This window comes from Oryzias latipes, chromosome 18 (assembly GCF_053564925.1).
Source record: "Oryzias latipes strain Hd-rR chromosome 18, Olatipes_Hd-rR_3.1".
Classification (NCBI taxonomy): Eukaryota; Metazoa; Chordata; class Actinopteri; order Beloniformes; family Adrianichthyidae; genus Oryzias; species Oryzias latipes.
In genome coordinates, this window is record NC_136254.1 from 31,241,179 (window position 1) to 31,260,634 (window position 19,456).

The window sequence follows — 19,456 nt, forward strand, 5'->3', positions numbered from 1 at the left end:
ATGGGAACCTGAGCGCTGTGCCATCTCTAGTTAAAATTCTCGTCATCACGATTCCCCGCACCTGCAGTGAGCAGTGAAGTTTATTGCAGCATAATTGATGTGCTGGAATGCAGTTTTACAGAACCTGCCTAGACTTCCACTTCCACTTGTTTTGTTGTCCGCATAGTTCTTAAACTCAGACCTGTGATCTGAGCCCCTTCACTAATGGAGTTTGGCGTGTTTGTTGAGTGCAGTTTGAGGTTTTGTATCTATAGAAAACTAGTCTTGCTATTCATCATCACAGGCTGGAGGTTAAAGATTCTTGACTGAAGGTGATCGTCTGGTTTTCGCACTTGAAGGGCGACCTGATGGAAAAACGACTCGACGTTCAGGAAGTTTTGCCTTTAAAAAGTCTGGTTTGACAGGAGACGGCCTGAAGGTACATGATTGTCTCACAGACGGAATGAACTTGATTAAAAAGAGATAAATTAGATGAAAGTGTGTGTTCAGATGGTTGAGTAGAATAAAATATAAAAAGTATATACCGTATTACTTTGTGTAATGTGCAATAATGGTTACTGAAATGTTTAAATCATAACCAATAGGCTATTGATTTTCTTTACTTGATCTGCAATGTTTATTGTGATGATGTGTCCTAATTATAATCAATGGTTATATAACGGTTATTGTTTACTAAATCATGAATGAATGTCTCCTGAAGATAATCATCAATAAGCACTGGATTTTGTAACTTGAAAAGAATCTACCGGATCAGAACCAGATTATGGCAACTATGTAAAGCTATCAAATCAATAAACTCAGTAGGGGTTGGATTATATACTCGCTTCTTCCCACTCTTTTTCTGAGCAATAAATTAAGCCCTACTTGACGTTAGTTAATGATCACTGTGTTTAATTAAGCAAATGTGATTCAAGTGTTTTTTTAAATCTATGAATTTAATAATTTCTGCATTGAATTTGATAAATCTGTGTGAATTCTTTATTGACTACAATGCTTGATATCAATCAAATCAAAGTAGCAACTGCAGCGACCGCTATTGGCTGATAGCATCAGTTTGGTGTTACAGATTAAATTTAAAAATCTCAATAAAATGAATTAGGAAAAATCAAAGGCATAGACAGGATTACATATTCAAACGAAAAATTGTATTTAAACTTAAAATATTGCATTTTGAAACAATGAAAACAAAAGTATAAAAACCTGTCAAAGTTGGTATGAATTTTTGACAACTATAAAGCAAAATGAAGGATTCTGCTTTAACCCTTGTGCTATCCTAGGCACTTTGACATTGGGAGTTGGGTCATCTAGACCCACTAGACAGTGCTCTGAACCTTTTTTCTTCAGTGATTTGTGATCTTCACTGGTGTCCATGGATTACATGAAATCTTTCCACCTTTATCCACCTTTGTCATGGTAGGGAGAACACGTCAATGGAAGGGTGGGGTCATCTAAGATAGCACAAGGGTTAAGCGTTGTTCGTGGTCGGCCTTTAGTTCGTCACATTCTGACCCTTTTAGTGTTTTTCTATAAAAACTGAACCACAGAGAAAAGTATGAGATCTAAATGAACATTTATTTGATTGTTTTCTTGGTGAAACAAATGACTTCACATCACAGCAGTTTCTTAAAAACAAGTTTTTATTTGGATCATTTTTGTATGTTTAGCGTTAGAAGCTGTTAAGAGTTTATCATCATTGACACCTTTTTTTTTTTTTAAAAGAGTTTATTGAATTTTTTGTTTCCTCGTCACAATGTCAACCCTCTTCCTGCCCCAGCTGTGGTCTTTCTTATAGTGACAGAAACAATAGTCAATATAAAAATTAAAAAAACCAAAGGAGCAGATGGGAAGTATCTGCTGGTAGCGTTTAGAAGTCATGAAGTAAGGGCCTTTTGTGCCTTTTAATCAGAATTTGGTGTTTTCCATTGTAAAGAGGACAGTGTTTCTGTAGCCAAGACTTTAGTAAATCCAAAGACATTTAAAGCATTTGTGTTCTTTGTCTCCCCCTGCTGTTTGTAAAGGCCTTAAATTCAAGAACACTTTAGTTTTTCATTTTCCCTGAAAGTTTGACCGTTTTATTTTACTTCCTTTCTGATGAACTTTCATGTGTTTTCCTATCAGATCAAAAAAGGTCTGCGGTAATTGAATGCATGAATGTGTAGCTTTGAGGTGTCGGCGTGTTTTAGATCAGCGTTTGGTTTGTCTAGTCCTGCAGGGAGCAGCCTTCCTGACATTTGATCCTTTCAGTTCTTACAGTCGAGCTTTGATCACAAACAATACCAGGTTACAACCCACACAAATAAACTGACTTTAATCAATGTCAACTTCAATCTTCAACTTGTTTGTGACATTTACAACACTTTTAGGTTTATAAAGCACAAAGTTATCACTAGAAAACATCATTTAAATTCTCCAACTGCTAACAATAGTACGGAATCTAAAGTCTATCAAATGCTGTTATGCTGTTTTAGTCCAAACAGTAACTTTCTCAATTTAAAATGACTTAAATATGTTTAAATTCTCCAATTTCTTTTCACTTTTACAGCTGGAAATGATTTACAAGGACCAGCTAGGTGGAGCTGTTCACACTAAAACATGTAGATAAACATGAAGAAAAGCCTGTAAGGCTCAGAGATGAACTGAACAGGTCTGAGCGGCTGAGTGGGTTTTTATTTCAGATGAAGTGACGCAGAAAGCAGAGGTGTGTCTCAGGTGTGGAGCTTTGGACTGAAGCCGACCTGAAGGCTTTTCACTTTAAAGAATCTCCGTTTCACACGTTTAACCTTTCAGGAATGACTCTGCCATGTCCAGCTTTTCTTTCAGTTTTCCAATGCTGAATATGTGAGCACAAAGTCAGCAGCTGTTAGCGTGTCTGTTCCTCAGAAACAATCATTTCTTCCGGTGTTTGATTCAATCTTTCAATTGTGAATATTTACAAGGGTCGTAAATATTACAAACCTGAGAACAAGTTCAAGATTTTTAACCCCAACCCTCTGACTAATGTTTCTGCTCTTTAAAGTATTTTTAAAGCACTTTTTCAGTGAAATTACAATTTTTGATTATTCAGATTATTTGTTTTCTCATATTTCCCATGTTTTACCCTTTGTATTGTGTTTTGGTCAAATTTGACCTGTTTTCAAGTATATAAACATATATAGTGTTCATGTATATATACATCTACAGTGTACATGGATATATACATACACACACACACATAAATGGGTGCTGACCATGGTGCTCAAGCGGTCAGAGCTGTGAATGCCAAGGTGAAGAAATTTGGTGAAACACACGAATACGTGTTCTTTGCGTGGTTCATTGGTGATACATCTGTGATCATTTCACATAAAGACCATGACTTTTCTCCCTTTTGCCACTTATAGTCATGTATGACCAATTTTCACCCGTACAGTGTGCAGAAAAATGTATATAGTGGCTGTTTGACACAGCTGTATGGAAGAGTTCAGGAGAGTTTCTGTTTAACAAAAGTCTTGTAGAACCGATGGCAAAACCTTTATGTCTCCTCTGCAGGAATGTTGTTGTGTTGTGTGGTTGTGGATATTTCATTCAAGATTACCAAAACCATGTAACCCTTGTGCTATCCTACCCACTTTAACATTGGGAGTTGGGTCATCTAGACCCACTAGACAGTGCGCTGAACCTTTTTTCTTCAATGATTTTTGATCTTCACTGGTGTCCATGGATTACATGAAATCTCTCCACCTTTATCCACCTTTGTCATGGTAGGGAGAACACGTCAAAGTAAGGGTGGGGTCATCCAAGATAGCACAAGGGTTAAACAAACATCCTGAGAGACGTTGAAACAAAAACATCTTTAGATGTTCTTGGTTTTCATCAGCTTCACTTAACAATAAAATTCTTTACACGTCAACACACATGATAATGATCCGAATGCAAAAATAAAGAAAGAATTTGAAAAGTCAGAGACAAAGAGTTTAGAAGACATCAGTATTTACTTCACGTTCAATGACAGAGAGCAGCATATCAAGAGGAAACAACACTTTTCAAGATTCAAACATGAACAAACAAACCTGACTTGGTTGTAAACTTGTTTGGCTCAAGAAATTCACGTTTTGGACACTTGGTGACCTGTGTCACTCGACAGAACGGCTCAACATTTTCAGTCTCGGTGGTTAAAAACATTTTTCACAATAAAACTTGTTTTTCTGAAGAAGGTTAAAAAACAAAATATTGTTTAAAACAACTTTTTTTCATCAATTCAAGCAAAAAAAAAAAACAACCAAAAACATTCTTCCCTGCTGCCTAGATCCACGAAAACCAGATTTTCTTTAAACCTCATCCTATAAAAGTTTCCTCTTTGTGATTTGAACTGACAGTTTAGTGGTTTTTGAGCTAACAAGAGCACTCCATCAGTCAACAGATGACTCTTGAGACCAAAGTTAACACATTCCAGAGGAAACCATGAAAAAAAGGTTTTTGAACTTTTAGTTCAATCATCTTGTCAGGGTTGCTCTTACAGTTAAATATAAAAAATTAGGATCCATCCATCCTGCTGAATCCCTTTTGGAGTCACAGGGTTGCTGGAGCCTATCCCAGCTACTCTTGGGCAAAGGCGGGCCACACACTTACACACACTTTTACACCTACGGGCAATTTAGAGACACCAATCAACCAATGAATCCGGTTTTTACTCTGAAGTGTCTGGAAAAAGCTACACGTACACAGGGAGAACCCAGCAGGGATTCAAACCAGGGCCTTCTTGCTGTGAGGCCAGAGGGCTAACCACTACCCCACCAGTGCACCTTTATTCAGGAATCAAAGGACTCTGTACTACATGATTTTTGAAGGAAAACATTTCAAACCCAGACTTTTTTTATACCCAGATGATAAAATAAAACAAAATATTTCAGTGACTTATTTTCATGAAAATTGCACATCATCAGCAAAATAAACATCTTCATATGTAAAACATTAAACCACAGTTGAGCCATAAATGTCTTTGTTTGAGTGTGGAGAGCAGTCATGAGTCCTAACTATATAAATATTTGGTCCAAGAAAGGTTTTAATTTTGTCTTTCGTTTTTTTATCAATAAATGTTCAGAAGTGATTAAAATTCACACATATAAGTAATTATTGAGCTTTAGCGATATCTGCGCCGTATGCGCGATATAAAAGTTAGATGTCAGAGGTACATGTGTGAAAAGTCTGTTAGACTTACATGGAAAGCCACAAATTTGTGCATTATATAGCAAAAATTACGTATAATTGCGTGAGATTTACGTAATAATTGTGCATAAATTTCATAGAATACGCATAAACTGTAATTACCAACCGACTAAACATTTTAACGGCTCAGAACTGAATTCACGCAAAGAACAGTCAGCAAAAACCCTGGTTGGAAATCTGCGAACATCGACGAACGCAAGAAACTCGTACGAATTATGTTCATTTGCTCGTAACTGCTCTCCAACAATCACAACTGACATCTTTTTACTTTGACCTAAAACAAAAACATTTAGTAACACAAGCCATCAATTCTTTTATCTGTGTCCTTTCAGGATTTATCTTTGCTCTTGTCAAATGGATTATGTAATTAAAGCACTTGCATATTGTGAATTGCAGTTGAACCCTGGTTGGAAAAACAATTCAAATGAACAATATTTATGCACACAAAATTAAACACGGGAGGTTTAAAACGGCCTCTTTGAGCTTTCTAGAAGTTTTGACCGAAATATCTACATTTTTCCACTTTTTGGGACATTTTTCTTAACCAGCGAAACATTAAAATGCCCCCTTTTCAGTTCCTAATGTGCAAAAATTCGTTTACTTACATTTTTTACCCAAACAACAAAAATAATTCTAGGCTTGGTACAAAAGATATAAATATAAACACAAAGACAGAAAACGAAGGAACTTTGCTGGATATGTAAATGAGAGTTAGCTAGCTAGCTTGGGTAGCCTTTTTTTTTTTAGGTTATTACCATACTGATTGTGTATTTCAAATGTCTTACATAGTTTTTCAATTATTTTTTTGCCCTCCAAAACTGACAGTTTGCTAAATTTACATGATTTATTATTAGTCATAAAAGGGGCTAGTAAAAGATTAGCTTAAAGAAGCTAGTCAGAAAGGTTTGTTTACAACTGATAAACGCGGGAAGTTTAGGCATTGTAGAACAAAGCATGCTAGCTTTGAAATAGTTGTAAACTAATAAAATAAGAGGAAGATTAAGCAAAAATTATGCTACTTAATATTTTATGTTTGCTAGCTTTTAGTGTAGAAATATATGCAATTAGCAAAGATGCTGGAGTGGCTAAAAATAGACGTACATTTAAATACCTAAGAAAGACAGACAGCAAGATAAATCCCAAGTTCACGTTGTAAAAAATTATTGTGCTAGCATAAACATTATACTTATCAAAGCTAAATATGCTAAGTTAGCATCCGCATTCTTTTATAAAAGTTTAAATGCTAAGCTAGCACCAGTATTTTACTTAAGCTAGAAAAGCTAGTGTCTGGAATTTTTTTTGCTTGTTTTTACTTGTAATGAAGTTGCTTTGATGAACTGGTAAATTCTTGCAAACTGTCTGTCTTAATTAGGTCCTAAAAATGCTTGTAGCTAGCTCGAATTTTTGGAGCAAGGCTTTTATGGCCACCGTATTAATACTTTTAAAAACTGAGGACATGCACACTTACAGGGCGTACCCCACCTGTGCCCACCAGTGGCTGGGATAGGCCCAGAGGGATTAAGCATGTTTGGGAGATGGATTGATGAAGTAGCCCAATAAGGCTGTTTGGTACTAGTGACATATCTAGGAACTAAAAGAAGTTTCATGCAAATCAAAGCAAGGAGATTGTTAGGACAAACCGAGGAAAACTCGGTTAATTGAAAGCTAACAACTGATGCTTTCAAATAGTTTATGTATCATTTTTTTGATTTTATTTAGTCAGTTAAATATCCAGCAAGTCCTTTGTCTTTATTTTCAAAATAAATATTGTAAACATACATCTGTGCCTCTTTTCATGATTAAAATGAACATGTTTAGAAGACCTAGGAAGAGGCAGCTCGCTTCATTTCAGAGAAGCTTAAAGAGGCGGCTTTACTTAACATTTAAAAATACACAAATACTGGTAAGAGTAAACTCAATCTGAAAGTGAAAAACAATAAATAATTTACACTTCCCTTCTTAAACACAGCAGAACATTGACATTTTTTTGTGTTTTCAAGCAAATGTCACAGCTAAAGATATTTTTGCACTGAAGCGGTTCGTTTGATAAAGTCTGTTGTCTTTGAAATGCGTGTGATAGAACACAGTTCAGCTGGTAGATTCAGAGGCCCTTTGTGGTGTAGAAAACACAAGGAAAATGTGTGAAAAAACAAGAACTAGGTCCATTTTCTGGGTATGTTTTCTGTGTCATGAGTTAAATCAAGATTAATTTGATCTAAAGGTTAACATCTTTAGTGTCCTGTGATTGAAAAAGCTTTATTATAAGAAAACAATACTTAAGGATAAATAGTACTAAAGGTTAGGACCCTTTAGTTCTAAACCTGAACTAAAAACTTTGTTTCGTCAGCATAAAATTAAAAAGCTTGACCTTTGACCTTTTTTAAATGACCCCTCTGTGGACTGGAGATGATCAGACATTGCACCCAGAGGTCCATGTAGTGCATACATTTAAAAACGTCTATGACATCAGTGGTGTTGTAGAGAGGAGGACCTTGAACAAAAGCCAGTGGAGTTCTGCAGGAACCTCCGTTTTGTCAAGTTCGCTGGGATTTGACTGACGCTAAGCTAACATCAGCTGGTTTATGTAACGGTAATATTTTCTTTGGGTGAAATTTGAGATCAGTGATTTCCTCGTTAGTGTTGTATTTACTGTCGATTATAGAGGTTAAAAAACTTATATTAAAAAAAACTGTACTTTTGGGATTATGTAATATTTTGATAGTCAAAATTGTGAATTACAGCAAACCATTAATAGTGAAAAAAGCAAAGAGATCCAGTTTTACATTGAGCCTCTGGTTCAATATGCATTATTACTAAAGTATTTCCAGATTTTTGATCATGATTATGTCACATGCTTCCATCTGCTAAAGAAAACGAAAGTCTGTGTCTTTAGGTTAAGTCCATTGTAGTTTCATAAATTTTAACTGTCCTCCATTTGCTAAAATTAACATTTTGTAACTCCTGAATGGAATCTGCTCATTTAAGTTTAAATATTTTAATTTCTAGAGTCTAATTCAGAAAATATTTTGTCTTAACCCCAGTCATCCATCATTGCTTTTCAATAGGAGAACAATGTGCTCTTTCTGGACATTTTCTCTTGTCCATTCATTCAAGTGGGTCAATTCTCCATTAACCTACACTAGATAAACTGATTTGGGTCTGTTTGAGGTACAATCAACCACCAAAATGCAATTCTTCTGACAGATATGTGAACGCCTAATGTTGTTGTTTCCTTCCAAGTCTAAAACTGTTTTACATTTTGAAGTTTTATTATAAAAGCTGTAGGAAAACGGATCGGTCTAATCCCAGCGAGTGCGACGGTTCAAAGCAACTGCTGGTGAGAAGAGTACAGATCAGGACTGTCGGCGCTCTTTTCTCAGGAAAAGACAGGAACTTCATGAGTCTGGATCAGAGTCACTCATTCACTCACTCATTCATTCATAAATACTCTCTTCAGCCTCCATTTGCTTCATGCGGTCTCCTCCATTAAAGATAAGACACTGTTCAGAAAGACACATCCACTGACATCTTTTCACATCTCAGACGTCGTAGTTGGGCAGGGCGGAGTAGATGACTCCTCCAACAGACGGAGGGCTGTGGTGGAGTGGAAGCAGCCAGCAGAAAAGCGAACCTTAACGGACAGAAACTCTGTTCAGTAACATTTTCAGTGCAGGAACAACGGAGGGCGAACGTGATCCCACCTCTACCGAAGACCTCCCGCAGCAAGGCCAGTTTGGGTTTGCGGGTGTGCGGGGGATGGTGGGACTGCTGAGAGGATGGCGATAGAGAGTTCCTGTCCCTGATCATCAACCGGTTCTTCATCTGCTCTATGGGAGTCTCGTCTGTGATGATGGAGACCAGCTGAGGGAGGAGATTGTAGCGTTGAGACGGTAAACTTTTTGGTGCTGTAACCCCACAGTCCTTTCGTCCATTCACACACCAACGGCTGCTATGCAGACGCTAACCACACCAATCTGGGGTTTGGTGCCTCTCCCAAGAACACTTTGTCTCATTTCTTTTTTCATATGACCTCAAAAATAGCTTTGCTAGTGTAGTGGTAAATTCTGGATGTGGACGCTCAATCTATCCGCTGTTAGCTTGTTAGATTTTTTCCTGTCTAAACTTTTAAGTTTTTCTTTATGAGGTAAAAGGTATTTACATGTTTGTACATTTTATTTGTATATCAATATTTATTTAACATAAAAATATGTCAACTATAACCTATTTAGACTGTCAATACTCATGTTGACAGTGTACAGTGCCTTGCAAAAGTATTCGGTACCCGTGAACTTTTCAAACGATTGCCAAATTTCAGGCTTCAAACATAAAGATACAAACTGTAATTTTTTGTGAAGAATCAACAACAAGTGGGACACAATCAGGAAGTGGAACGTAATTTATTGGATAGCTCAAACTCGTTTAACAAATAAAAAACGGAAATATTGGGCGTGCAAAATGATTCAGTCCTTTTACTGTCAGTGCAGCAAACTCTCTCCAGATGTTCAGTGAGGATCTCTGAATGATCCAGTGTTGACCTTAATGACTAAAGCTGATAAATAGAATCCACCTGTATTTTATCAAATCTCCGTATAAATGCAGCTGCTCTGTGAGAGTCTCAGCGGTCCATTTAAAGCACAGAGAGCATCATGAAGAACAAGGAACACAGCAGGCAGGTCTGAGATACTGTGGTGGAGAAGTTTAAAGCCGGATTTGGATGCAAAAATATTTCCCAAGCTTTAAACATCCCAAGGAGAACTGTGCAAAGTGATAATATTGAAATAGAAAGAGTGTCAGACGACTGGAAATCTACAAATCTGTCTAAACTTTCAGCTCAAATAAGGAGAAGATGATCAGAGATGCCGCCTAGAGGTCCATGATACATCTGGCTGAACTGCAGAGATCTACAGCTGAGGTGAAGAGTCTATCCATAGGACAACAATCAGTCTTTCACTGCACAAATCTGGTCTTTATGGAAGGAAAGCCGTTTCTTAAAGATATCCATATAAGTGTTGTTTAAAGTTTTCCATAAGCCACCTGGGAGACACACCAAACACGTGGAAGAAGGCGCTCTGGTCAGATGAAACCCGCTTTTTTTTGTAAATAGCTAACGCTTTTTCGAGCTAGTTTTTTAGCTAAACAAGCTAAATATCTAGCTACATTCTGGCATGCCACCATTATTTATGTTGTCCTGTCACGTCTAATATGAAATAAATTCTTTTTTGTAAGCATTTATTTACTCATCAAAGGAAATGAGGTATGGAATTCCTAAACATAATAGCAAAGAGAAACACGTCAATTTAAGTCTTTTTTAGCATGCTAGCCCTTAGTTTGAGGTTTTGTCCTGCAGATTATTCTGTTGTATAAATACTTTTATAAAAAGTTGCTGCAAACCTGATCGTAGAAGATGACCATCACAAATACTCCGAACAACACGGACTCCACCAGGAGGATGATGTAATGAGCCCTGAGAAAAAGAAAACACAAAAAAAAGCCTATTTAATGACTGATTTAAAATAAAAGAACAAAAGGAGGTGCCGCCTTCACTCACACAATCAGATGTTTGCTGGGCGTCTCCTCTCCTTCTTTCTCTGCACCACCTCCTCTCTCATTACGTATCCTCCACACCCACGCCCAAACCACCAGCACCATGGAGTACAGGCTGGCCATGCCTGCAGAGAGGTAGAGTTGTGGGTTCATGCAAGTACGACTAGTTTCAAACACCCAACTTCAAGCTTCCCTTTTATTCTGTAGGACGAAGGGAGACGCTATACACATGGAACACAGCTCTGTAGCAGCTTTTTCTCTAATGCAAACAGGCTCTGTTTATAGTTTAGCTTTCAGTGCTACATCAGTTCCAGCTACAACAAAAGAAACTTTATTAGAATCTACAACCTAAGAAAGTCACTGAATATTGGACAGTTCTTCATAAATGTAACTTTATTTCTGGAATTTTTTTCTTTTTCAGAAACTGGTTCTGTGCATAGTTTAGCTTTAGCATGTTACTTCAGCTCCGGCTACTATAAAAGAACCAACACTACCATCTAGTGTTGGTTTGTGATAGAGCAAAAGTGTCAGTGATGTATGACTGTTTATAGTTTAGTTTCAGCATGCTACACCAGCTCCAGCTACTACTAAAGCAACTTGATAAGACTCTACGTCTAAAGACAGTCACTTGCTGTTGAGCAATTCCTCAAAAACGCAACTTTATTGCAGAGACAGGCTTTTTCTTTTTACGTAAGCAGACTTCGTTCATAGTTTGGCTTTAGCATGCTACATCAGCTCCAGCTACAACAAAAGATCCAATGCTGCCATCTATTGTTTGTTTGTAGATATATAGAGGAAAATCAGCACAGATGTACGAACTCCAAACAAAGTCTTCAAACTCTTATGCTAGTTTTAGCCGTTGCTCGATTTGCTAGCTCAATCTTCCTGATTCCAGTGTTTGCTTAGTTTTTTGCCCTGAAAAATAAAATGCAGTTGTAGAAACTCACCAGTGTAGAAAAGGAACTGGATGAAATACTTTTGGTTTAGTTCCCCAACGCAATTATTGATCCTTAAAAAAAACAAAAAAAAAAAACAATCAAAGAACAAAGTAAACAAATTTAAAAAAACGGACAACAACAGTTTGTCAATGAGTTCTTTGTTACCTTTACTGTTTCATTGATTGACGTTTTGAATTTTTAAGACATTTATTTTAGCATAATGCTACTTAAAAAAATAGCTTTTTACAAATGGATATGATACTTCAGATTCAGATTTCAGTCTGTCATCTAGAATGATAACAGTTCCAAAATAAATGAGAGGGCAGCAGCAGGAGGTTCCTCACCAGGGGCAGTGATGGTCCATGCGGCGGATGCACCTCTGGCAGACGCGGCAGTGGTGCGCTCTGGGAGGTCTGTAGGTTTCACAGCGGCTGCACAACGTCCAGCCCTCACAGCCCTGAAATCAGTCCATAACTACAGATGGGTTTAAAAAAATCCATTTATTAATCCTCCAATAAAAAAGTAAAATCACATATCCTAGTTATCCTAGTTATTTATAATTAATTCATGTTTTAGCAGTTTTATCCAGCATAAATGACATTAAGGGATGTAAAACAAAAAGCAGCTCAAAGATTTTAATTGTCATTTTATACATATAAACCCTAAAACTATGGAGACAAAGGAAATGCTTAGCAACTGACTGATGATCAAGAAGAGCAGCTGTTCGGATTTAAATCCTGATACTTTTACGTAAACACAACTTTACTATGCAGTTTAACCTTGGAGAACAGAAAAACTCATTTATTCTGGGCTGTAAAGATTCTTTAACAGTTTGTTAGTTTTAAATTTTTATCATTTGCATCTGGTTTCTTTCAGGTCCAGGGTGACGGTTAATTTTATCGTTAACCAGAACTGAAATGTTGGTGAGAAAAGTTCTTCATTGATGTCTATTTATTTCTGAATTCCAGTGACAAAAACAGAAAGAAAATGGGAAAAGATTTGACTCCAGAGAGCTAGAAGTCAAACGAATTAAACCAACCCGTAGTGATCGTTTTTAGAACGAGTTTGGACTGGTTCTAGAACTGACTGTATGAACAAAGCACTCATGGTAGAGCATACGACCTTCAGAGGTGAGTTTTAAAGAGGGTTAACTTGTTTATTTTCTGCTCTTAGGTATCAGGACTGCTGTATGAAGTCACTGCGGTTCTCTGGTTCCAGCGGCTCTGAACGGTTCTGGCACCAATACGGAGCAGAACCCGGGTTTGATTACAGCTGATTACGTCTGACGATTCAGTTACTGGAGGCGGAAACGCTCCTGAGAGGAGAATCGTTCTCCTCCAGAGGAGGTTTCAGTCCAGGGAGAACCGGAACTGACCCGCTCGTTGATCCGAGACGGCTGGGACCGCAGGTCAGAGAAGTCGATGGCAGTTTCAGGAAGCGGCACCATGCCTGGAAACAAGTAACAGGAGGAGATTTTACCAAACAAGAACAGATAATACATTCTGATCAAAACAAAGAGCTTTTAACAGATGTGAGTACAAACTCAGTCTAACGGGTTCTGTACTGAACTGGACCTGCTTTAACCCAATTTAATGAGCTTTTCACACTTGAAGGATGAGAGTTCAGCAGCTTTACAAACACATTCCTCTAAAACCAGACAATTTCTGAAGACAACTTGTAAATAAACTTCAATTGGAGTCAGTTCAAGAGCCGTGACGCATTCAGGAGCCACAAAAACAAAGCAAAGTCCTCTGAAACTGTTCCAGCGTTTGTTCTATTGAAGGAGAACCGGACCGACTGGATGTTCTGTAGAACGCCTCTGATTTACTCACCGGGATCCGAGAAGACGGCTTTGAAATGGCAGGCCAGCAGCAGCAGCAGAATCAGGTTAAAGACGGCGCCGTGGAGAGAACACCATACACTGCAGGGGGAGAACACACACTTTAGCACACAAACACACACTCAGTGTGTGTGTGTTCACTCTGACATTCAGTGGAATAAACGGGTCGATTTTGGAACCAAAGCCATTAAAAAATAATAATAATACACACAAGAAAAGATAAAATACAAGAAACCCTCCAAAAATACAGAAAATAATACTAGACATTTTAGAAAGAAATATATCTATTTCTATATAATTTGTTTTTCTAGCTAAATGCTAAAGCTGTTCATAAAAGATATTCCATTATAGGAATAATTATAATAAAAGTTAATATAATAATTTTAAATACAAATAAATACATAAGTGAATAAATATGTTATTACATGCTAGACACAGCAAAGAGCTGAAATATATCATATAAAAATCCTGAATTGACCTATAAAAAGTAAGTAAGTGGGGAATAAGCCACAAGAAGTCCAAAATAATGAGAAATAAACAACAAAATTCTGTCAACATGCTAATAACAATGCTAGCTAGTAAAGTGAGTAACAGGTGATTTTTCAGATTTAACAAAAGTCCTAACAAACTTTAAGTATAAACACTACATATACTTTTTATAGTATAACAATAACAATAAAATTAGCCAAAAGTGAAAAAAACGAATGGAATTAGGCCTGCACAATATACCGCGAATTTATCGTTATTGCAATATCCAGCTCTGCAATATGCATATCGCAAAAGACTGCGAATATCGCAATAAATCGTAAACCCAAAATGTGTTAAAACAATCTTATGGCAGCTTGACGCTTTTAACGAATCAAATAAATCCCTTTATGATTTGACCAATCAGATGGACGCCTTCACATTGTTTACCAATCAGATGGAGGCCTATTATGTTAGATGTTTGTCACCTATGTCGATGAGGGTCATTTGGAGTGTAATTTTAAACTGTTTCTAATGAAATGGGAATGATGTTTTTGGCATTTTTCTATTTTTTTATATACCGCAAATTATATCGTTATCGCAATATTAATCTCTAATATCGCATATCGCAAGTTTTCCTTATATCGTGCAGCCCTAAATGGAATGTAGCTCTAAATTAGCTTCAAATACCCAAAATAGCATAGATTAGCCTGTTGCCGGGCGGAATACTCAATCCCAGTCCTTTATGACATCATCGTCGTTCCATGCATGGAAACTCTTTATGACATCATAAGGGCAACTGTCCAATCGTTTGACTTTCATTCTTTTCAACAAGTTTTAGATTTTAAATAGCACAAATTTACAAAGCCTTTGGCTTTTATTTATTTATTTTTAATAAAAGCCCAAAAGTTAGTAAACAAAAAAAAAAAAAAACAGTCCACATCTCTGAAAGTCCCACTCCCAACATCTTTTGATCCATCGTACAAGCAGTCCCGGTGTTTTTGATGCCGCTTTTAGCCAGAACCAAGAAATCTGTGTCGTTTTCTAGCATCCAGTTAGTCTGTGTTGTTTAGTGGTACGGAGGAAGTTTGCACTAATTTCCCATCATCCCTCTGTTTACGTGCTCTCCCGCTAGTTTACATCTCCTCCCACCCCCATTAGCGGTGCAAAAGAAAACGGTGAGCAATATCAGACCTTTATACCATGGTCCGGTTGAATACTCGATTCTGATTGGGTGCTGGGTGTGCATTAAAACCTGATAACCGCACGGTGAAAAAATAAGTTCCGGTCAGCTATCTTAAATGTTTTGTATCACTGCGCCGGCTTCTTTAAAATAACCTTTTGCTTCATCATTTGGACAAAAATAAGCGGTAAGAGGAGAACTTTCTCTCTGAACTGATGCTTTATTCCAGTGTTTTTCAACCAGTGTGCCGCGGCACACTAGTGTGCCATGGGAGATAGTCAAGTGTGCCGTGGGAAATTGCCCTCATTAACTGATCTAAAAACATTTCCCATCTTAAGGATATCAGCTCTGTGTTCATCCAAACAGGCCCTGATAAAACACTGAGAAGTTAGGAATATGAAAGATAGTAAAATACTTTTTTCTTTGTGTTTATTTGATTCTATTACAGACATTTTGATAAGAATGACAGTACCACGATTTAGCCGCATCTTAAACTCTGTTTTCTGAAAAGTCCCGTCCCTTTAACTGTCTCCACCAATCATTCTTGAAGGCTTAATCACATGTCATCAGTCTGACCAATCAGAAGTGGTTAAAGTCTTCACCTCGTTGTTTCGATTTAGCTCATAAGTCACTCAGTTCTAACAAAAATACCAGTTAAAGCTCGTCTTTAGCGGTGTAGCTTTCTACAGAATCAGGTGTCAGACCGTGGAACAAGTAAACAAAACAATGAGGCTCAGAGACGCGAGTCTGTCTGTGTTCGGCGGATTTTTCCACTACATCTCCCATGATGCATTGGGTTAAAGTGACAGCGCAAGTCTTAGCGCACAATGAGTCCCTCCTCTTAACGTCTTAAAACAACAACGAACACAGTTTTTGAATCTTTTAACTTAACTTTTATTACATATTTTAGAAAAAACAACTGCGGCTTCCATCTTTTTCTGCCACAATTATCACAAAAATGCATGTGAGATTGCAGAGGGACTGTAGATCAATACAGACTATGAGCTTTTCCTTTTTTTCTTTTTTTTTTAAATTTTTGGATGCTGGTGTGCCGCTGGATTTTTGTCGAGGTTAAAGTGTGCCGTGGCTCAAAAAAGGTTGAAAAACACTGCTTTATTCAACCCATCAGGACGATCAGCATATACATATCGCCGAATCTTGACTGCAGCGGTGGTGCTGCGCTGCATCACGTAACATATATTCCGCTTTTTTCCAAATCGAAAAAAAAAAACAAGAATTAAGGACTAAAACCTGGTTAATATGTATTGCTTTTATAACTGACCATGGTATAAGCGGGTTAATGGCCTTCGAAGTGTGCGTCACTTCGCGTCGGACGGTTCAGGCTTCCACGGCGTGCGTTAAAAAGTAATAACCGCACACTTCGTCGGCCATTAACCCTTACATAATCCAGCCGTCCAGTTCTGATCCAGATTCCAGCTCAGACGTAGAAGGATATTAGTCGTCTACAAGTGGACGCATCGGATTGGAGCGGAGCAGGGAGGGCGTGGCCCGCCCACTGTAGCACCTACGTCACTGCTACAGGCTTTTTCAAGCCTCATTTTCTCCTGACTCACAACGATTGGAACAAAGAAATTCTCAGAAATTACATTTTAATCCGAGTTTTCTTTACATACGTCCAGCATCAAGGAAAATGTTACGAAAACATAAAAAAGAAGTACAAAAAAAAACAACAATTTTCATTAAGTGGATCTTGGAGTTGTTAAATGTTGTCACATAAAAACCGCACAGAAGAATCCGGACGGAACAAAAACAGACTTTAAACAAATTAATTCATCAATTATGTGGCCGTCTTGAGTCTCAGACATAACAAAACCCCACAAATTACTCTGATGGCTAACAATTCGATATTTCATGACCTGACAGTAACCATTATAAAAAAATCGCCCGTTGGTTGGACGAAACAATCCTCCCAGGCTCTGTTTACACCTGGATCCGCGCGTAAACAAAGCGCACGCGCACGGACACCTTAATCCAAACTCCACAAACAAACACGAAGGTTTTTCTGAGGACGGGAGTGAAGCGGAGGCTGTCGAATGAATGAAGCCCTGCCTCGAACCGACGACGCGTCGCCGTTTCGGGGCTCGAGGGAGGCGCGCGCGCCGTCACACAGACACACACACTGACCTGTCGGAGTAGGTGGGGATGAGGACATACTGGATAACCACGTAATCCGCGTAAAACACGCTGAAGTACGTCAAAATAAGGCAGATTACGCCGCACGGGTCCCGTTTACACCGCAGGAACGCCATCTTTTGTCGGGCTCCACCCACTTCTGCCCGCTTCCTGTTGACGTCAGAACAAAACCCGATGGTGCTTTCACGGACAGTAGAAAACGAAACAATATTTCTTGAGCCTCAGCATAATGAACGTTCAAAATATAAGTAGTAACTGAGGAATTTAACTAAAGTTAGCAGTTTTCTGGGGTTCGGTTATCGGCACAAAAAGTCTGCGTTGTTTGGTGAAAGCAAAATCAATAGACGTATGACAAACGACGACATCTACCCTTGGACACACAAAATGCCTGCGGGCAACGTGCATCTCGGCCACATGAATTCAATTTGTTGATTCATTTCCATCAGTTTTTGTATTTGATTGGTACACTTGAATGCGTCACGGCTCTGCTAGGGTAGGGTGGATGAAATCGATTAATCAATCTGAATCTATCCAAGCTTAATAGATCATTTATCGATCCATAAAAGTATCGATCGAGAGATCGATCTTTTTGGCCTTTCCTTTTCCGGTGACCTAACGCAAAAAAGCAGTAATGCCAAAGGCCGCTAGTTTAATGCTAACGTATAATGGAATTTCCCATAAGACGGCTATTGCTAACTCCTCTATGACTTAAACATACATTGATGACCAAATGAACAGCTTTTTATCCTCACAGACAGCAATTTTCCAAACTCTTATAACCCTTGTGCTATCCTAGGCACGTTAATCTTGGGATGGGGGTCATCTGGACCCCACTAGACAGTGCGCTGAACCTTTTTTCTTCAGTGATTTGTGATCTTCACTGGTGTCCATGGATTACATAAAATACTCTTCACCTTTATCCACCTTTGTCATGGTAGGGAGAACACGTCCAATGGAAGGGTGGAGTCATTTTGAGCCCTTAAGATAGCACAAGGGTTAAGGAAACATTATTTTAAAAGTAAATATTTGTAGTCTGGAATAAAGTGGAACGCTATGGTGGGTGCTCCACCTAGTGGCCAAACCAAACAGCCCTCCAGGAGATGCGGAACATGATGATCTGTACATTTTTGTTGGAGCTTGTCTCATGTAACACTATCTGGTGGTAACAATCTCATTGCCTTATTATTTTACTAATACATTTTACAGAACATGCACTGTATCAGAATAATACAAAAATATATCTGCAAACATATTACTACCGTATATCTATACAAATATGTCTAAGTATGTGAACTGCATAAAGTAAAAATTTAAACGCTCCATTCTCCGGTGAATCAAATTGGTTCTGGAGATTATCGGTGATACATGATGTTATTTTTGTTAAAGTCGGTATAGAGAGAGAGAAAAAATAGAATAAAACTGAAAAATTCAGACATTTTATTTTGTCGTCACATCGCCCTGTCATAGAATGAAAGAAAAATCCTACTTCAGGTGTTACTTACGTAAACAGGTGTAAATCTTTTGTATGGTAGTTTCTAGATGAGGAAAGTAGCTCTGGCGTTATCCTATTATAGTTTCCGAGCTATAGATTACTACTTGAACCTGAAGGCATCACGAGATCACGAGCTGCAGTCCTTCAGGTAGGGAGGAACACGGGGGAGAAGGCGTTACCGGTGCTCCGGCTCAGGTTGACGTCCGCCGCTGAGGCCCCGCCCCCCAGAGTGGGCGGGAACCACCTCGTCATTCTTCTGGTTTGCCCCCAAACTCTCTCTCTCTCTTTTTTTCTTCTCCTGTCAGTCTTTCGCGCTCGTGCGTCGTTGGCCTCGCTCGTCGCGGAGAACCGGATCTTTCTGTCGATTCCAACTTTACTCCCGAAGTTTTTTTTGGTTGAGGATTCGAGACGAAGAGCGGATAAACGGAAGGAGCTAAAGGGGAGAAACCTGGAGGAAGTAAAGGGAGGCCAAACGTCGAAGTAACCATGGAGGTTCCTGGTATGCAGGTGAGTCGGAAGGTGCACGCGCGCCCTCGCTTCGGGGAAATAAACATCAGACAGACCGACGAGTCTTAGCGAACATTTTTGTGTTGCGTTTAGGGACCCTTTTTCAGTGGAAAACGCAACCGCGTGGAAAG

General features: G+C 38.4%; 2 protein-coding genes across 2 annotated transcripts in view; one reads left to right on the plus strand and one right to left on the minus strand.

Annotated features, from left to right (window-relative positions):
• Window positions 1–3,949: 3,949 nt before the first annotated feature.
• Window positions 3,950–17,500, minus strand: zgc:77880 (zf-DHHC domain-containing protein). The gene is made up of 9 exons (XM_004079645.5): window positions 17,318–17,500; window positions 13,517–13,605; window positions 13,060–13,133; window positions 12,029–12,141; window positions 11,694–11,755; window positions 10,751–10,871; window positions 10,594–10,666; window positions 8,904–9,063; window positions 3,950–8,833 (listed from the first exon to the last, which is right to left on the minus strand). The coding sequence occupies exons 1-9, from the start codon at window positions 17,440–17,442 to the stop codon at window positions 8,742–8,744; spliced, it is 909 nt and encodes a 302-aa protein (XP_004079693.1). The 5' UTR covers window positions 17,443–17,500; the 3' UTR covers window positions 3,950–8,741.
• A 1,439-nt stretch (window positions 17,501–18,939) lies between these two features.
• The window catches only part of LOC101158974 (serine/threonine protein kinase 26), a 34,190-nt gene continuing 33,673 nt past the window's right edge, over window positions 18,940–19,456 (plus strand). The window contains exon 1 of the mRNA XM_004079644.5: window positions 18,940–19,325. Within this exon, the coding sequence (XP_004079692.1) occupies window positions 19,305–19,325 (21 nt within the window). The 5' untranslated portion in view covers window positions 18,940–19,304. The remainder of the gene's footprint in view (window positions 19,326–19,456) is intronic.

What these genes read in the sequence shown, in the direction of transcription:
- zgc:77880 (XM_004079645.5), bottom strand. Translation starts at nt 17,442, where the DNA reads ATGGCGTTCCTGCGGTGTAAACGGGACCCGTGCGGCGTAATCTGCCTT. An exon ending in ATGGACCATCACTGCCCCTG is followed by an intron (nt 11,756 to 12,028) that starts GTGAGGAACCTC and finishes GTTTTTTTTAAG; the next exon opens with GATCAATAATTGCGTTGGGG. An exon ending in GCGGGAGGTCTTCGGTAGAG is followed by an intron (nt 8,834 to 8,903) that starts GTGGGATCACGT and finishes CTGTCCGTTAAG; the next exon opens with GTTCGCTTTTCTGCTGGCTG.